This window comes from Acomys russatus, chromosome 25 (assembly GCF_903995435.1).
Source record: "Acomys russatus chromosome 25, mAcoRus1.1, whole genome shotgun sequence".
NCBI classification, from domain to species: Eukaryota; Metazoa; Chordata; class Mammalia; order Rodentia; family Muridae; genus Acomys; species Acomys russatus.
Window position 1 is genome coordinate 10,243,158 of NC_067161.1, and position 17,623 is coordinate 10,260,780.

Below are 17,623 nucleotides of genomic sequence, written 5' to 3' on the forward strand. Positions count from 1 at the left end.
CTACAAAGTGAGTTCAGGACAGCTGAGCACACACACACACACACACACACACACACACACACACACTCTCCCTCCCTCTCCCCTCTCCCTCTCTCCCTCTCTCCCTCTCTCCCTTTCTCCCTCTCTCTCTCTCTCTCTCTCTCTCTCTCTCTCCCTCTCTCTCCCTCCCTCTCCCTCCCTCTCTCTCTCTCTCTCTCTCTCTCTCTCTCTCTCTCTCTCTCTCTCTCCTCTCTCCTCTCTCTCTCTCCTCTCTCTCTCAAAATAAAAAAATGTTTTGGAAGCCAGCAAGATTGCTCGGAGGTAAAGGCACTTGCTCTGCAAATAGATCAACCTGATTTCAATCCCAAGAATCCATGTAAAGGATCACTGATGATGTGTTCAAGGCCAGGCTGCGCTACATGGCCAGACCCCTTTTTCTCAAAAGAAAAAGAAAGTGGGGCAGGGGTAGGGATGGGAGGACATCTGTTTCTTCCCTAAGGAAATTAACTAATAATATAAATGAGTGTGTAAAACACTGTGGATTGGCACCATATGCATTAATGTCAGAGCTTTGAAAGCAGCTCAGACAACAGTGCGTGCCATACGTTCAAGCTCCAGCTGAAGACTGCATTGTGTGGCTCCCAGTATGTAACTGTGTTTTCTTGTCTCCCAGTTTTGTTGACTGCAAAGAGTGTGGCCGGAAGATGCATCAGATTTGTGTTCTACACTATGACATCATTTGGCCTTCAGGGTGCGTGATTTTCTGTCATCTCTGGGAAGGGGGAGCAGCTGTGCATAATTCATAGGGAGGTGGCTGTGGTGCCGAGTCTCATTCCTTGTCAGCAAGAATTCAGCAATTAAGGGAGGTGGCAGTTGGTTCTATATTTAAATCTTATGTTTGCCTGCTTTACAAATTGTAGAATCAAAGCCGTCTGTCTCCTCACTCTTCACAATGATGTGATTTCAATTGCCAACAAAGTATTTCAGTGCTGCATTTTACTAGTTTGGCAACATACACTTTTGAGTATAATCTGATCACACCCATTATTTGTTGTGCAGTTTTGTGTGTGACAACTGCTTGAAGAAAACTGGCAGACCTCGGAAAGAAAACAAATTCAGTGCTAAGAGTAAGTTTGCTGAAGATTTCTGTTTCCTGCATTGTGGACTTTGACCCTCTGTGGATTCTCCTCTTTCTCTTTCTCTATCTTTGTGTTACCTTTCAGTGTGAAGGTTAGAGCTCAGTGGTCAGCAGTTTTCATGTGTACGGTTTCCTAGTTTCATGATCTACTCGGGTTTTTTGTTTTGTGTGTGGGTTTTTTGTTGTTTATTTGAGGTTTTTTTGTTTGTTTGGGTTTTGTTTTTGGTTTTTGAAACACTGTTTCTTTGTGTAGCCTTGGATGTCTTGGACTGATTTGTAGACCAGGCTGGCCTCGAACTCACAGAGATCAGCTTGGGTCTGCCTCTGGAGTGTTGAGATTGCATGTGTGTGCCACCATGCCCAGCCTCAGCTCATGTTTTCAATAAGAGGTTAGGAAATTTTAGAAATACTGAGAGAATGTTTGTTGACAGATCTTTTTCTCAAAGCTCAGAACCAAGGGCCCTATCCAGAAAAGGTGTTGTTACAGGCTTTCTGGGGCTGTTTTGTGTCTGAGCTGGAAGCTGCCACCTGTGAGGACAAGGCTTGCTATCCAGTAGTATAGGGGTGAGAATGAAAAGATTTCCTTCCGGGGTTTCAGCAAGAATGGTGGTTTTGCGAGGCTCTTTGTGCCTACACCTATGCTTGTCAGAGTAGTTACTCAGCCCTGAAGATAGCGAACAGTCCTTGCCTGATGCTAGGTGATTTGGTCCTAACTTTCCTAAGCTACATTTAGACTGTAAGTTAGCTGGGTGGAAGGGAACCAGCCATTGACTAGGCCGAGTGGGTGCCATGTTCCTGTTGCTACTAGAGGTTCTCATGTTATTACTGGAGCAATAAGCCATCTGCCTGGTGCCATCCTTGAGATAGGTCACCCTCCATAAAGAAGACGTCCGCTCAGCATAGGGAAAAGGCACGAAGCACCGTGTCCTCAGTCCTGTCAAAGTCAGGCCATCTTTTTTTGCTCTCCTGTCCCCTACTGTTAGCAGTGGACAGAAATATCTGTACAAGTAAATAACTGACAGGATGCAAAGTGCCTAAGTCCAACATCTACTTTTCCTTCATAAGACACTCATGTCACAGGATGGACCCTTCTCTTCTTACAAAATCATCATTAGTCCATGAAAGTCGCAGAGGTGAAGCAGCATTCTGAACAGCTCTGCCTAATCTTGTTCATTTGGATCTTTTTAGGGCTGCAGACCACAAGACTGGGAAACCACTTGGAAGACCGAGTGAACAAATTTTTGCGGCGCCAGAATCACCCTGAAGCTGGCGAAGTTTTTGTCAGAGTGGTGGCCAGCTCAGACAAGACTGTGGAGGTCAAGCCGGGGATGAAGTCAAGGTTTGTGTTCTTACTTCCTGTCCTACACTGTGAGGACACCGTACCTCTGTCTCTGTTGGTTTCCACATGTGTCCCCCTTATGCAGAGGTTTTGTGGCCTTCTCTTCTGAATCCAAATTTATTAGCAGCCATGCCGCTCCCTTGCCTAAGAAACAGTACCAGGAAGAGCTGCAGTATAGCCTGAAACTGCTTTGGCTGTTGTGGCAAGAGGTTGCCAAGCCTTGAACTTTTCTTCACAGAAGGTTTAGCCCAGAAGCAGTTGGAACACACATTTGCAAACACAAGCTCTACTGTGTTTCAGGTTTGTAGATTCTGGAGAAATGTCTGAATCTTTCCCATATCGAACCAAAGCACTCTTTGCTTTTGAGGAGATCGATGGAGTCGATGTCTGCTTTTTTGGGATGCATGTGCAAGAATATGGCTCTGATTGCCCCCCGCCAAATACAAGGTAGTCTTCCATCTTCTTTATGAATGTGTCTTCTAGCCCCATGTTGGGTAACAGCAGACCAAAGCTCGGGTGTGTTAGAGCTATGTGCTTTGGTACGAGATTAAAATAAAGCCACAGGTAAGTGACTAAACCAGTGAGTTTTGTTTTCTATCAGTCGATAAAAGGTTTTGGTGGTAGTGTAGCATGTTTTTGCTGTGTGGTCCTAGTCTTGTTTTGTCTCACCACGATTGTCACTTGGGAGTCAGGGTAGCAATAGCTAGATGCCCCTCTTCAAACCAACTGTCTCTGGCCCAGAGTTAGTTTGCTTTTGTCTGGACTTTGGGGCAAAGAAGTGGCTTCCCCAAAGTTGCTCCCTTGGAGGAAAGTTTCTGAGTCTTTTGTTGGACAGCAAAAAATTGTGTTAGTTTTCAGCTGGGATTGTGATTAGGGTTTTTTGTTTGTTTGTTTGTTTTGTTTTGTTGGTTTGTTGCTTTTATAGTTTTGTTGGGTGGCCTATGTGACTGTTATCAAACCTCTTTCTGGGGGCTTTTGGATGTTTGTATTTGTTTTCAATATTCAGGGGTACCTTGAGTTAAAAATAAAATAACACTCCCCATCCTTCCCCCATAGGCGTGTGTACATATCTTACCTGGACAGTATTCATTTCTTCCGGCCCCGCTGCCTCCGGACAGCTGTTTACCATGAGATCCTCATTGGGTATCTGGAGTATGTGAAGAAATTGGGGTGAGTATGGATTATTCAGGTCAATGGAAGTGTTTTGTCTGTCTTGTGAAATAGCAAGTTTTATATGGGGCTTTTTGTTTGTGGGTTTGGTTTGGTTTGGTTTGGTTTTTCGAGACAGGGTTTCTCTGTGAAGCCCTGACTGACCTGTACTCGCTTTATAGACCAGGCTGGCCTTGAACTCACAGAGATCCACCTGCCTCTGCCTCCAGAGTGTTGGGTTTACAGGCATGCACCACCGTGTCTGGTGTAGTTTTTGTGTGTCTTTATTCTAGTATATTGAGATTGGTTCAGGAGTCTCTTGAGGATTCCATATGTGTCTGTGTCTGACTCCAGAGAGCCATACTTATTCTGCCTTACTTCTTATTTTCTTCTTACTTTGTTGAGACATAATCTTTATAGCATACATTTTGCCTAGTTCCGGTTTTGGAGTCAATGATTTTTACTGTTATTGGCTGGTGCGACCATCTTCCTAAGTCAGTGTCCACACACCCTCCTTCCTTTCCCAGAGCCCTGTGCCTTCTTGCTGCTACTCCCTGTCCTGCTCCTGCCCTCAGATGACAGCTAATTCACTGTCTGTCTCTCTACATCTATCTTTTCTGGCCTTTTGTTAGAATCCATTAATTCAATACACACTGTGTGTTTTTTCCCTCTGGTACCTCTGTGTTTCTATACCATACCTGTTGCATTCTTCTTCCAAACCTGAAAAGAGTTTACTAGAAGTATCTTTCTTTCTTCTTTTTCTGTTTTGTTTTGTTTTGAGACAGGGTTTCTCTGTGTAACCCTGGCTGTTCTTAACTTGCTCTGTAAATCAGGCTAGCCTCAAACTCACAGAGATCTGCCTGCCTCTGCCTTCCAGAGTTGAAAGTACACCATTGCACCCAGCCTTCTGGAAATGTCTTTTACAGAGTAAATAAGATTTCTTTGACTTGAATCCTTTAAAGAGAACTACTTGCCTGAGCTACCTTTCCAGTGCACAGGAGGAAGTATGGAGGAAGCTGGTGTTTTACAAATCCCTTGATTGTGCCCTGCCATGCTCAACCCTATGCATGTCCTTCTGAGAACAAAGTCTGAGTCTAGCATTGAATTTTTAAGTGATGAAGAGAATGCCTCCCTCAGCCCCATTTAATTACTGATTTGGAGCCCAGGTATTTTATAAGACCTACACTAGCAGTATGGTCATTTCTCTTTTTTTTGCCCCCATCTGTCCTCACATTTATTTCTGTCCTTCTTCTAGTTCCTGTTCTTAAAAGCAGATCTGAGTTCATTGACACTTCTGTCTGCTTGTTCATATGTGTTTTATAGGTATGTGACAGGACACATCTGGGCCTGTCCCCCAAGTGAAGGAGATGACTACATCTTTCATTGCCACCCCCCTGATCAGAAAATCCCCAAACCAAAACGACTACAAGAGTGGTACAAGAAGATGCTGGACAAGGCATTTGCAGAGAGAATCATTAACGACTACAAGGTACTCCTGCTGAAGGAAGATGCTGGCTTTGTTGCAACTGATTGGCATATTTTGTGTATTTTCAAAATCTCTGGCACTCATGTGCTTTATAATTATTATGATCATTTACAAGAAATAGAAAGCAAGAGCCTGAAGGCCGGGTGTGGTGGCGCACGCCTTTTAATCCCAGCATTGGGGAGGCAGAGGCACAAGGATTGCTGTGAGTTCAGGGCCAGCCTGGTCTACAAAGCGAGTGCAGGACAGCCAAGGCTAACACAGAGAGACCGTGTCTTGAAAAACCAAAAAAAGAAAGGAAAAGAAAAGAAAAGCAGGAGCCTGGAAGCATCTGGTGAAACTGCAGAAGTAACTATGTAGTCAAAGCAGTGGGCCTTTCAAGCAGTTGATATCTTGTTTGTGAATGTTGTCCCCAATATCCCCCGAAGGACTTCACCTCTTTTCTGTCTTGCTTCCTCCTAGGACATCTTCAAACAAGCAAACGAAGACAGGCTCACAAGTGCCAAGGAGTTGCCCTATTTTGAAGGAGATTTCTGGCCTAATGTGTTGGAAGAAAGCATTAAGGAACTAGAACAAGAAGAAGAAGAGCGGAAAAAAGAAGAGAGTACTGCAGCGAGTGAGACCCCTGAGGTATAGCCTCCACTAGAGCTGGGCCCCCAGAGTGGCAGGCTGGAAAGTAAACGTTGCTATTGGGTTCTTTCTGTGGTGATATTCTCATTCACACATGTAGGCTATCACCATCAACAGCAATAAACAGATGTGAGGCATAGTGGCTAGACCTAGAGAGTAGAGGGGAGACGGTGCTGTGTTGTAGCCAGGAAAATGTGTAAAGGTGGGTGGAAATTACTTCCAGGAGAAACTGGAATGCCAGGCCTTGTGCTGAATATTGTGTAACTCCTACTTTTGTGCTTTTTCTTTTCCAATCTCAACCTGTTCACTGTTTATTATCCCTGTGTACCAGGAAGTGCAGAGTGAACTAAATAAGACGTTGTTCCTGTATCTTATAGTAGGAGAACTGGGAAGGGACTTAGACTAGCTGGATGGTGTGTCGTCAGGTGATGGGACAACTCTAGAAGAAAGGAGCTTAAAGTTAAGAAGACAGCAGGAGGGCTGGGGTGGCTTTTGAAACAGTGTCATGGGGATCCCATGTGGAATCTTCCAGGAAGGGGAAGGAAGTGTCCTGTATTAACGATCACAAGGCACTGTGTGATTGGCAGGTGGAGCTAACAGGCCCCCCCCCCCCATCATGAATTAAATGTCTTGTAGCCTGATATGGTAGCGCAGGCCTTTAATCCCAGCACTTGGGGAGGCAGGCGCAGGCAGACCTCTCTGAGTTGGAGGATAGCCAGGGCTATTACACAGAGAGACCCTGTCTGGAAAAACAAACAAAAAAAGAAGTGTCTTGTGCCAGACATGGTGGCACAAGCCTTTAATCCCAGCACTTTAGGCAGAGGTTTTACTGTGAGGCCAGCCTGGTCTACAAAGCAGGACAGCCAGGACTATAAGAAAAACCTTGTCTCAAAAAAAATCAGCAACAGCACTAATAAATGTCTTGTGTGAAGGTGGAACATACTTTGGTGAGGGAGACACAAAGAGTGTGCTGCAATGCACTGCTATCAAAATGTCTGCAGTTCCCCCTTCCCCCCCCCCCCCCAAAGGAAGTGGTTGAGGCTGGGTCTCAGCAGGTGAAAGGAGCTGGCAGCATGTTGTGACACCTGAAGCACTGGCATCATGAATGCACAGGCTAGGATGAAACAGAAGCTTGTGTCCTTTGTGGTTCACAAGAACTCCCAAAATGTCCCCATCGTCTGACTTCCTCTCACTGGTTGGTCTGTCCTTTCACCTTCTCAGGAGCTTGACTGGTTCTCTACCAAGGTTTGGTTTCTTACTCCAGTACAAAATGGTCCAAAAAGAAGCTGGAGAGGAGAAGCCACCTTCAAGCCTTAAAAGAACAGGCAGGTCTCAGTGGCTGGCTCAGAGCACATTGCAGTGGAGACCAAGTGCCCAGGACGCCACCAGCCCAACCACACCTCAGAGCAAAGGTGGCAGTTGTGGCATGCTTTGAAGATGTGGAATGCGGGCCCAGCAGTGGGGGTCACTGATGCCCAGCACAGCAGAGTACAAGGATGGCTCTGCTACCAAGGGAAAGGATGCTGAGGGAATTTAGAAGCTGAGACACCACGGTGGCCTCTAGCTTGGTGCCAATAAAACTCTCCAGAGGGCCTAGGTGGCTTGTGCCTGAGCTGGCCTTCACTGTACCCAACTACTTGGCATATGCTAGGAAAAGTAGACTTACTCTTCTCTTTGGATGCAGTGTAGGGCCTGAGGGCAAGGACTTGCCTTTCTCAAGGATACCTAGGGCCCTCACAGTAGTGTTAACTTCAGGTATGGCCAATACTTTGTAGGGGATGCTGCTTTGCCATTTAAAATCAGATTCTCTGGGGAGGAAATAAAGTAGAGGAAACGGGGCCAGGGTGCATGGTCATAACACACTGTGAGTATGTATGAAATTCTTAAAATGTTAAAAATGTTAAAAATTGGAATCTCAAGTTAACGGAACTAGAGAAATATTTAGGGTGGTGTTAAAGTAGGGGAAACAAGATACTGCAGCCCACACTCAGCTACATGCACAGGTAAAACTACTGGAAAAATAAAGTACGATGCTCCAGATAGCAAAACGCATGTGCGCGCGCACACACACACACACAGTCTCCCTTCCCCCGTTTTCCCCCTCCCCTCAGTGTTTGTTGGTTTTTGAGACAGGGTCTCTCTGTGTAGCTTTGATTGGCCTAAACTCAGAGATAGACTTGTTTCCTGAGTGCTCAGATTAAAGGCATGTGCCACTAGCCCTGACTCAAAAACAATTTTCTTTAAAAAACAAAAAATCTATTTGAAGCCAGACAAAGTGGCACACACAGATCTTTGTGAGTTTGAGGTCATCCTCGGCTATCTATACAATGAGTTCCAGGAGAGCCAGAGCTACATAGTGAGACCTTCTCTTTAAAAAATAAAAAATAAAAAAACCAACAACAAACAAAAAAACAAAACTTCCAAATGGGCCAGCAAGATGGGTCCCTAAAAGTGCCTGCTATACATGTGATGGCCTGAGTTCAAGTCCCAGGATCCACATGGTAGAAGAAGAGATCAGTCTCCCTAAAAAACTGTTCTTTGACCGCCACATGGGCACCATGGCCACACATGTACATAAATAATTTTATATATATATATTTGACTCAGGAACCTGAGGCAGGAGTTTTAAAGCTAGGTTATATAGAATCACTTGAAGAAAGTAGTCTGGAGCTGAGAGTAGAGTTCAGTGATAGCCTGCATGCTTAGCATAGGCTCTGGGTTTTACCTCCATAGTACAAGATAAAGAAGTTATGGATCGGGTGAGCTTTTCTGTATTGTATTCTAAATGAGTAACACTCGAAGTTCTTTTCTTTTCCTTCCTTTTTTAATATATTTATTTATTTTAATGTATATTAATAATCTGTCTTCACATATACACCCAGAAGAGGACACCAGATCCTGTTACAGATGGTTGGGAGCCACCCATGTAGTTGCTGGGAATTGAACTCAGGCCCTCTGGAAGAGCAGCCTGTAACTCTTAACCACTGGCCTATGTCTCCAGCCCTCAAAGTTCTTTTCATAGTAGGATCCTTGCAGTACTTGAATTGGGGAATGAGCCCCTCAGCCAGGTAGTAATGAAAATAGTAACAATAGGTTTCAAAACAATCTTAGGCATGTTCTACCCTAGTGCAAGTTATGAGTGGGGCCTGGAAAGATCTGTTGGTTCCCTGATCCTCCTGGGCTGTCCCCCATTTGCTTCTTCCCTGTATCTTCTGCAAATGCGTGGGCTTTCCCAAGGAAAGAGCCAGGTACTGAGTATCCAGTACGGACCATAGCACTCCTGTTCAGTGGGATTGTGGGAAGTGGTAGAAAGTTTCCTCTGTTGCTTAGATTCTGAATCTAAAATCCTGAAGAAGTAACAAGACATACAGGCCCTGTGGCCAGGCTGGGAGGATTCCATTTCTTAGCCTTCTGGGGGTAGCCTGTGGCCCAAGTTTATATGGGGTCTGTGGACCTGGGGAGCACCACAGCCTAAGAAATGGGTGTTGGTCTAACAGCTTTGCATGTGGTTGCAGGGCAGTCAGGGTGACAGCAAGAATGCCAAGAAAAAGAACAACAAGAAGACCAACAAAAACAAAAGCAGCATTAGCCGCGCCAACAAGAAGAAGCCCAGCATGCCCAATGTGTCCAACGACCTGTCCCAGAAGCTGTATGCCACCATGGAGAAACACAAGGAGGTAGTGCCATGGTCTGGTGGGAGGTTCTGGGGCTACTCAGTACTCTGAGCAACAGCAGGCAGTAGACCCTCCCTGTTGGGACTCTCTGCGCAAGTGTGATAGAAGTGAGGGCTACCTCTGTAGGAGCAGGAACAGTAGTTTGTTAATGTATTGTTTGGTCTGTCATAATTTAGGTTTTATCCCAGAATACCAGAGCCTCAAGCAGGCCCTGGGTTTGGTTACCCTCTTTTTGCACAGGAGGACATGGCCTTGCACTTGGTACACGCTGCCTCTCTGTGTGTTAATGCAGCTTCTCCTTTCAGGTCTTCTTTGTGATTCATCTGCATGCTGGGCCTGTCATCAGCACTCAGCCCCCCATCGTGGACCCTGACCCCCTGCTTAGCTGTGACCTCATGGATGGGCGCGATGCCTTCCTCACCCTGGCCAGAGACAAGCACTGGGAGTTTTCTTCCTTACGCCGTTCCAAATGGTCCACTTTGTGCATGCTGGTGGAGCTGCACACACAGGGCCAGGACCGCTTTGTCTATACCTGCAATGAGTGCAAACACCACGTGGAGACACGCTGGCACTGCACTGTGTGTGAGGTAAGCCCCACCACCTCCCTCCTGGCCTTTCCCCACGTGCAGCATTGTCCCCTGTAGCAGCTGGAATGGATGCAGGTGTAGGCATCTGTGTACAGTATTGTTTGTGCTGTCCCTTTTAGGGTGAGGAATGGCACCCTTGTTTCTCTTTCTTATGTGTGCTCTGTCTGTCATGGCTTCAGGTCATATTCTGAGGCAGCCTGATTGGAAAGAAGCTCTGGAAAACTTGCGCTCTACAGGGATTCTCTTTCTATATAGTCTTGCTAAGGGGAAATGGATGCCATTCACCCTGCTTGCAGGTTGACACCTTTGATCAAGTCCAGTGTCAGGATGGCAGAATGTGGTTAGAAGACTTTATGCCACCGGCAGGCTCACCGTCTCCTGCCCTGTGGGGTGGTTTGTCTTCACCCTTGTAGATCTTGTCCTGGGTAGGGCAAAGGCTTCCTAACCCTTTCTTCTTTGCCTACCTTTGGATTATTGTCCCATATCATCTGTTCGTCTATCCCATTCCCTTCCTCTTCTCCATCGTCTTTCTGCTTTGCTGATTTTATTACTTGGTGTGTGTTGTCTGATCATGATCTCTAGGCCCAGCAGTAGGAAGGACTTCATCTTCAGATGTGTTGTGTGGGTGTGTGAGCACACATGCATGTGTGCATGTGTGCAGAGGCCAGAGGAGAATTGCTCTTTAGCTCTTTACCTCATTTCCTTAAGAAAAGAGATGTCACTGAGTCTTGAGCTAGGCTGGTTACTGACCAGAAAGCCCCAGCAGGTCTCTGTTCAGTGCTGCAGTTGCAAGCACACAACCATACCCAGATTTTTGTGTGAATGATAAGGATAGAAACTCATGTCCTCCTATTTGAACATCAAATCCTCTTACCCACTGAACTATCTCCCAAACCCCCATCCCTCAGATGTAATGCTTCCTTTTTAGTTTCTGCATTCAAGTATCTCTCAGCCACTTGGGCTTGTGTGTTAGGAAGGAAGCATTTGACGCCTTTCTCCTGGGCATTGTGTCTCACTGTCCTCTGATGCTTTGAGGAAATGTCCCCAGTGTTCTTAGTCCTCAGGGTCAAGGTCTTGATGCTTTTCCCAAAACACATGAAATAAAGAGGAAAGGAACTGTTAATAACTGCTCAAGCCTTAGGCCTACAGTATGCCCCTGGCCTAAGGGTGTCTGCTTATGCTGGGCCTGTGCTAATGCTGCTTTGTCCCTTTTGCTTGTCTACAGGACTACGACCTTTGTATCAATTGCTATAACACAAAGAGCCACACCCATAAGATGGTGAAGTGGGGGCTGGGCCTAGACGATGAGGGCAGCAGTCAGGGTGAGCCACAGTCCAAGAGCCCCCAGGAGTCCCGGCGTCTCAGCATCCAACGCTGCATACAGTCCCTGGTGCATGCCTGCCAGTGTCGCAATGCCAACTGCTCGCTGCCATCTTGCCAGAAGATGAAGCGAGTCGTGCAGCACACCAAAGGCTGCAAGCGCAAGACTAATGGAGGATGCCCAGTATGCAAGCAGCTCATTGCTCTTTGCTGCTACCACGCCAAACACTGCCAAGAAAACAAATGCCCTGTGCCCTTCTGCCTCAACATCAAACACAAGCTCCGCCAGCAGCAGATCCAGCATCGCCTGCAGCAGGCCCAGCTCATGCGCCGGCGAATGGCCACCATGAACACCCGCAATGTGCCTCAGCAGAGTTTGCCTTCTCCTACCTCAGCACCACCCGGGACCCCCACGCAGCAACCCAGCACACCCCAGACACCACAGCCCCCTGCCCAACCTCAGCCTTCACCTGTAAACATGTCACCAGCTGGCTTCCCTAATGTAGCCCGGACTCAGCCCCCAACAATAGTGTCTGCTGGGAAGCCTACTAACCAGGTGCCAGCCCCCCCACCCCCTGCCCAGCCCCCACCTGCAGCAGTGGAAGCAGCTCGGCAAATTGAACGTGAGGCCCAGCAGCAGCAGCACCTATACCGAGCAAACATCAACAATGGCATGCCCCCAGGGCGTGGAGGTATGGGAAACCCAGGGAGCCAGATGGCCCCTGTGGGCCTGAATGTTCCACGTCCCAACCAAGTCAGTGGGCCTGTAATGTCTAGCATGCCACCTGGGCAGTGGCAGCAGGCACCCATCCCCCAGCAGCAGCCGATGCCAGGCATGCCTAGGCCTGTAATGTCCATGCAGGCCCAGCCAGCAGTGGCTGGGCCACGGATGCCCAATGTGCAGCCACCAAGGAGCATCTCGCCAAGTGCCCTGCAAGACCTGCTGCGGACCTTGAAGTCGCCCAGCTCCCCTCAGCAGCAGCAGCAGGTGCTGAACATCCTCAAATCAAACCCACAGCTAATGGCAGCTTTCATCAAACAGCGCACAGCCAAGTATGTGGCCAATCAGCCTGGCATGCAGCCCCAGCCCGGACTTCAGTCCCAGCCTGGTATGCAGCCCCAGCCTGGCATGCACCAGCAGCCCAGCCTGCAAAACCTGAACGCAATGCAAGCTGGTGTGCCACGGCCTGGTGTGCCTCCACAGCAACAGGCAATGGGAGGCCTGAATCCCCAGGGACAGGCTCTGAACATCATGAACCCGGGACACAACCCAAACATGGCAAGCATGAATCCACAGTACCGAGAAATGGTGAGAAGACAGCTGCTACAGCACCAACAGCAGCAGCAACAGCAGCAGCAGCAGCAACAACAGCAGCAGCAACAGCAAAGCAGTGCCAGCTTGACCGGGGGCATGGCAGGACATGGCCAGTTCCAGCAGCCACAAGGACCTGGAGGCTATGCCCCAGCCATGCAGCAGCAACGCATGCAACAGCACCTCCCCATCCAGGGCAGCTCCATGGGCCAGATGGCTGCTCCAATGGGACAACTTGGCCAGATGGGGCAACCTGGGCTGGGGGCAGATAGCACCCCCAACATCCAGCAGGCCCTGCAGCAGCGGATTCTACAGCAGCAGCAGATGAAGCAGCAGATTGGGTCACCAGGCCAGCCGAACCCCATGAGCCCCCAGCAGCACATGCTCTCAGGACAGCCACAGGCCTCTCATCTCCCCGGCCAGCAGATCGCCACATCCCTTAGTAACCAGGTGCGATCTCCAGCCCCTGTCCAGTCTCCACGGCCCCAATCCCAGCCTCCACATTCCAGCCCGTCACCACGGATACAGCCCCAGCCTTCACCACACCATGTTTCACCCCAGACTGGTTCCCCCCACCCTGGACTTGCAGTCACCATGGCCAGCTCCATGGATCAGGGGCACCTGGGAAACCCTGAACAGAGTGCAATGCTCCCCCAGCTGAATACCCCCAACAGGAGCGCGCTGTCCAGTGAACTGTCTCTGGTTGGTGATACCACGGGAGACACGCTAGAAAAGTTTGTGGAGGGTTTGTAGCATTATGAGAGCATTGGGTGTTTGTTTTTGTTTTGTTTTGTTTTGGGGATTTTTTTTTCTTTTTTTCTTTTCTTTCTTTCTTTCTTTTTTTTTTTTTTTGTTTTTTGTTTTTTGTTTTTTTTTTTTTTGTTTGTTTTTGTTTTTGTTTCTTTTCCCCTCCCCTTTCATGTTTTTGGACATTTTGTACTGAAAATCCAGGCATCTGGGCTCTTTTTATTAATCCTAGATGGGACTGTGACTCCCAAGCATGGAAGGGCGGATTGATGTTTAAAGAAACAATACAAAGAATATATTTTTTGTTAAAAAAAAAAAACCAGTTGATTTAATATCTGGTGTGTCTCTCTCTCTCTCTCTCTCTCTCTCTCTCTCTCTCTCTCTCTCTCTCTCTCTCCCCTCTCCTCTCTTTTTTTCTGTTTTGTTTTTGGGGGGTGGGGGGTTGTTTGGATTCTTTTTGTCATTGCTGGTGACTCATGCCTTTTTTTAATGGGAAAAACAAGTTCATTATATTCATATTTTTTATTTGTATTTTCAAGACTTAAACATTTATGTTTAAAAGTGAGAAGAAAAATAATACTCAGAAACTGGTTCCAGAAATAATGCATCTTATAATGTGTCCCGATAACGAGCTGATGTTGCGGGAAGATTTTTTTCTATAGTGAACTCTGTGGGCATCTCCAAGTATTACCCCTGGACGATAGGAATTGACTCCGGCGTGCACACATGTACACACCCACACACATCTATCTATACATGCTGGCTTAAGCCAACCTCTTGTCTTGCAGATGTAGAAATTGTTGCTTTGTTTCTCTGATAAAACTGGTTTTAGACAAAAATAGGGATGATCACTCTCTTAGACCATGCTAATGTTAATAGAGAAGAAGCATTCTTTTCTTTCTTCTATGTGAAACTTGAAATGAGGAAAAGCAATTCTAGTGTAAATCATGCAAGCGCTATAATTACTATAAATAAGAAAATTCAAGAAGATTCAATCACTGTATAGAATGGTAACATACAAACTCATTTCTTATATCATATTGTTAAATAAACTGTGTGCAACAGACAAAAAGGGTGGTCCTTCTTGAATTCATGTACATGGTATTAACACTTAGTGTTCGGGGGTTTTTTTGTTATGAAAATGCTGTTTTCAACATTGTATTTGGACTATGCATGTGTTTTTTTTCCCCATTGTATATAAAGTATCGCTTAAAATTGATATAAATTACTGAAGTTTTTAACATGTATTCTGTTCTTTAAGATCCCTGTAAGAATGTTTAAGGTTTTTATTTATTTATATATATTTTTGGAGTCTGTTCTTTGTAAGACATGGTTCTGATTGTTCACTCAGAGTGGAGAGGTCGGGGCTGCAGTCATAGTTGCAGTGTGGGTGGCAGCTGGGAAATGTCCCATACTTGTGGCCACTGATGGAGGAAAGGGGGGGCTCCCTGCACAGAGTGAGGAGGCAGCTCAGCACCACCTGGTACTCACAGGTGAATGTCACCCATACCATGAGGGGCAATCACCACTGGATCAGAAACAGCACTTTGCCTCCAGCCTACTCTTCCTGTTCTGGTTGGCCAGCTTCCCCTGTGAGGGGGCTCCTGCCCCATTTCCCTCCAGATAGCTCCCCTTTCTTTACCCAGATCCCACAATCAATGCAAAGGGTGCTCCAGGGACTTGAGGTGGTTCCTGACCTCCTCTCCCCAAAAGTTCAACAGGGAGGTTACCTCCATCAGCCTGCCCCATGTGGCCTCATTATGGCCTCGCAGGCCTGGTGCCACCCTGGGGGCGGCTACTTTGTGGTCTTACCTGCTCATGGAGTCCAGTTACAGGTGCTGGTCCTCAGCAGAGGATGGTAGTTCCTGAGTGCTGAAAATGTCACATCTAAGAGGAGGGCCACTGACAGGGACTAAGTTAATCCCTAGTCTGCTGCTCCCAGGGAACTTTTTTTTAAATATATATATATATATATACCTGTCTTCCAACAAAAGAGTGGTCTAGATGGGGGTGGGGGGCTGCTAAAATTTAGAAATCATGACCCAAATAGCCTGCCTTTTGGCCTTTTAAGTTCACAGAAGTATTTTCAAAATTCCTGATGCTTGGAAATATAAATTTGAGGAAGCTTTTCAAGATTAGAGTTTTGAATGTAGAATTTTGAATCTTGAATTTTAATGCTGTGGATAAGACCAGGTAAGGAGCAGACCATCTAACATCCCCAACTAAGCCCCGAGTCCTCCAGAGGGGACGCTCCGTCTTTGCTCTACTTGATGGCTCCATGCACATTCTTGGCTCTCTTCAGAATTCCCTTTGCTGCTGATTGGGAAGCCCAAGCCATGTGTTCAAACAAGAAAAGGAACTGGAGCCTCAGAGGAGCTGCTCTCATCCTCACTCAGGAGGGTAGCACTTGGCAATGTGCAGCCTTTTAATGTGGGCCCTGGGGACATCCTTTACAGGTCCTGAAGTTCAAAGCTATGTACCAACAACCTCCTTGGAGTCTGCATCCTGTGCAATTGTCCATCTGGATCTCAAAGGATGTGGCTGAGGGTGTGGGCTATGGATATTATCCCTAAGTTTGTCCTACGGAAATTTCTGTAAGAGCTGGAGTGCCCAGACACTGTGTCTCATGCTGTATACTTAAGAGGAGAAGAAAAAAAAAGTCCTATATTTGTGATCAAAAAGAGGGAACTTGAAATGTGCTGGTGTTTATAATAAAAGCTGGTAAAACTGCTTGGATTCAAAGATGATTCCGATTGGCTAATGGTCCCCTCAGCATTAGTTTGGCTACGAGTCACTGACTGAAGATGCCTGGTAATATAACCCTGCATGCATTTGAGGCTCAGAGAAACTGCCATTTGAGGACTGAGTTCATGCTGTCTTCCTGAATAAGACATGTTTTGGCTATTAAATGGGCCTAGCTGAGCTTGGTAGCCCATGCCTTGAATCCCAGAAGAGCCAGAGGCAGCTTTCCTGGTATACATAGGGAATTCCAGGGCTACGTAGAGGAATGTCTCAATGGGCAGGGGCAAAGGTCTCTTGAATCCATATTCTAGTGCAGCATGACAAAATAAGCCTGTGTTTTAAAAACAAAAGGGACATACTTCTCACTAAGGTGATTGTGTGTTGGTAGCCAGTGTGGTGCCAGGAGATGACAGGACAGCACCAGGAAGCAGATCTCTGTCCATACACTTGAGCAAGTCTGGGGACTGTAGGAATAAGGATAAAGTCTGCCCATCTGGAACTGTGAAGATACACAGGAGCCTGATGTGTTGTGCATGCACTGGTATGTCTAATTTATTTTGCGCATACTAGGTGTGTAGTGGAGAAAACAGTCAATGATAAAATACTAATGAAATTGTGCAGAACTCAAACTAAAAGCAGATACCCAAGGACTACAGCTGACCTAAATTGTCTAAAACATCATTTTCATCAAGTGCACATGGGTCTATAGAGGATTCTTTAGAAATCATTGATAATTCACTTTTCATCGAGCAGCAGTTCAGAGAGTCAGGTAAGCCTAGTATCCACAGAATTGGGCCCCTAGTGGACTCAACTTGGTCCTCTCAATGCAAATTCTACTAGAGGCTTGAAACTGAGATGGTCTTTAAGGTCATTCAACTTGTATTCCATGGCTCTTGCCACAAGGAAACCTGCAAACTGACAGTTTCAGTACGTGTAAGCTTATGTATGAAATTCAGATAAAAGAACCCCTGAAGGAGAATGATACGGAAAGTTCCAAGCTACAATGAGAATGTGAACACACGGGTCCTTGAAAGTCTGCTGAGTGAGTGCAAGGGGGATGCAGGTGGGAGACAACTGAATAATTGTCTGCCATCTCTTTGGGTGTTTTCCCCTTCTGCCACCAGGGCTCCTTCCTGTGTTATCCTTTAATGACATCTCTATTATCTGTCCTCAGACATTGACACAGGTATGAGCCACTAAGAGAAAACTTTCCATGCACATACCTGGAGTGAACATTGAAAGAATTACAAGTCCCAAAGCTGGGACGTGGAATCAGGCAAGACAAGGCAACCACTGTAGTTTGGGCTACAGTGTACAGAAGGCCCTTGGGATTTTGTAGGAAGACATTTCCTATTGTTCCTGGCCCTTGGTAGATACATGGGTTCCAAACTCGTTTCCTCGGAATGGATGGACTACATACAGGATGGCCTATGGTTGGTTTGCTTGGAATATAGGAAGTTTATACTGGACAGAACCTACGACCCCCTTCCTTTGTCAATGTCACTTCACCTTTCTGAGCATAT

General features: G+C 46.6%; 1 protein-coding gene across 1 annotated transcript in view; it reads left to right on the plus strand.

The window, feature by feature from the left end:
- Positions 1–13,429, plus strand: part of Crebbp (CREB binding protein) — a 129,496-nt gene extending 116,067 nt beyond the window's left edge. The window contains exons 22-31 of the mRNA XM_051167579.1: positions 653–730; positions 1,039–1,106; positions 2,306–2,456; positions 2,757–2,903; positions 3,513–3,626; positions 4,929–5,094; positions 5,551–5,718; positions 9,234–9,395; positions 9,698–9,979; positions 11,205–13,429. Of these exons, the coding sequence (XP_051023536.1) occupies positions 653–730; positions 1,039–1,106; positions 2,306–2,456; positions 2,757–2,903; positions 3,513–3,626; positions 4,929–5,094; positions 5,551–5,718; positions 9,234–9,395; positions 9,698–9,979; positions 11,205–13,364 (3,496 nt within the window). The 3' untranslated portion in view covers positions 13,365–13,429. The remainder of the gene's footprint in view (positions 1–652; positions 731–1,038; positions 1,107–2,305; positions 2,457–2,756; positions 2,904–3,512; positions 3,627–4,928; positions 5,095–5,550; positions 5,719–9,233; positions 9,396–9,697; positions 9,980–11,204) is intronic.
- The last annotated feature ends 4,194 nt before the right edge of the window (positions 13,430–17,623 follow it).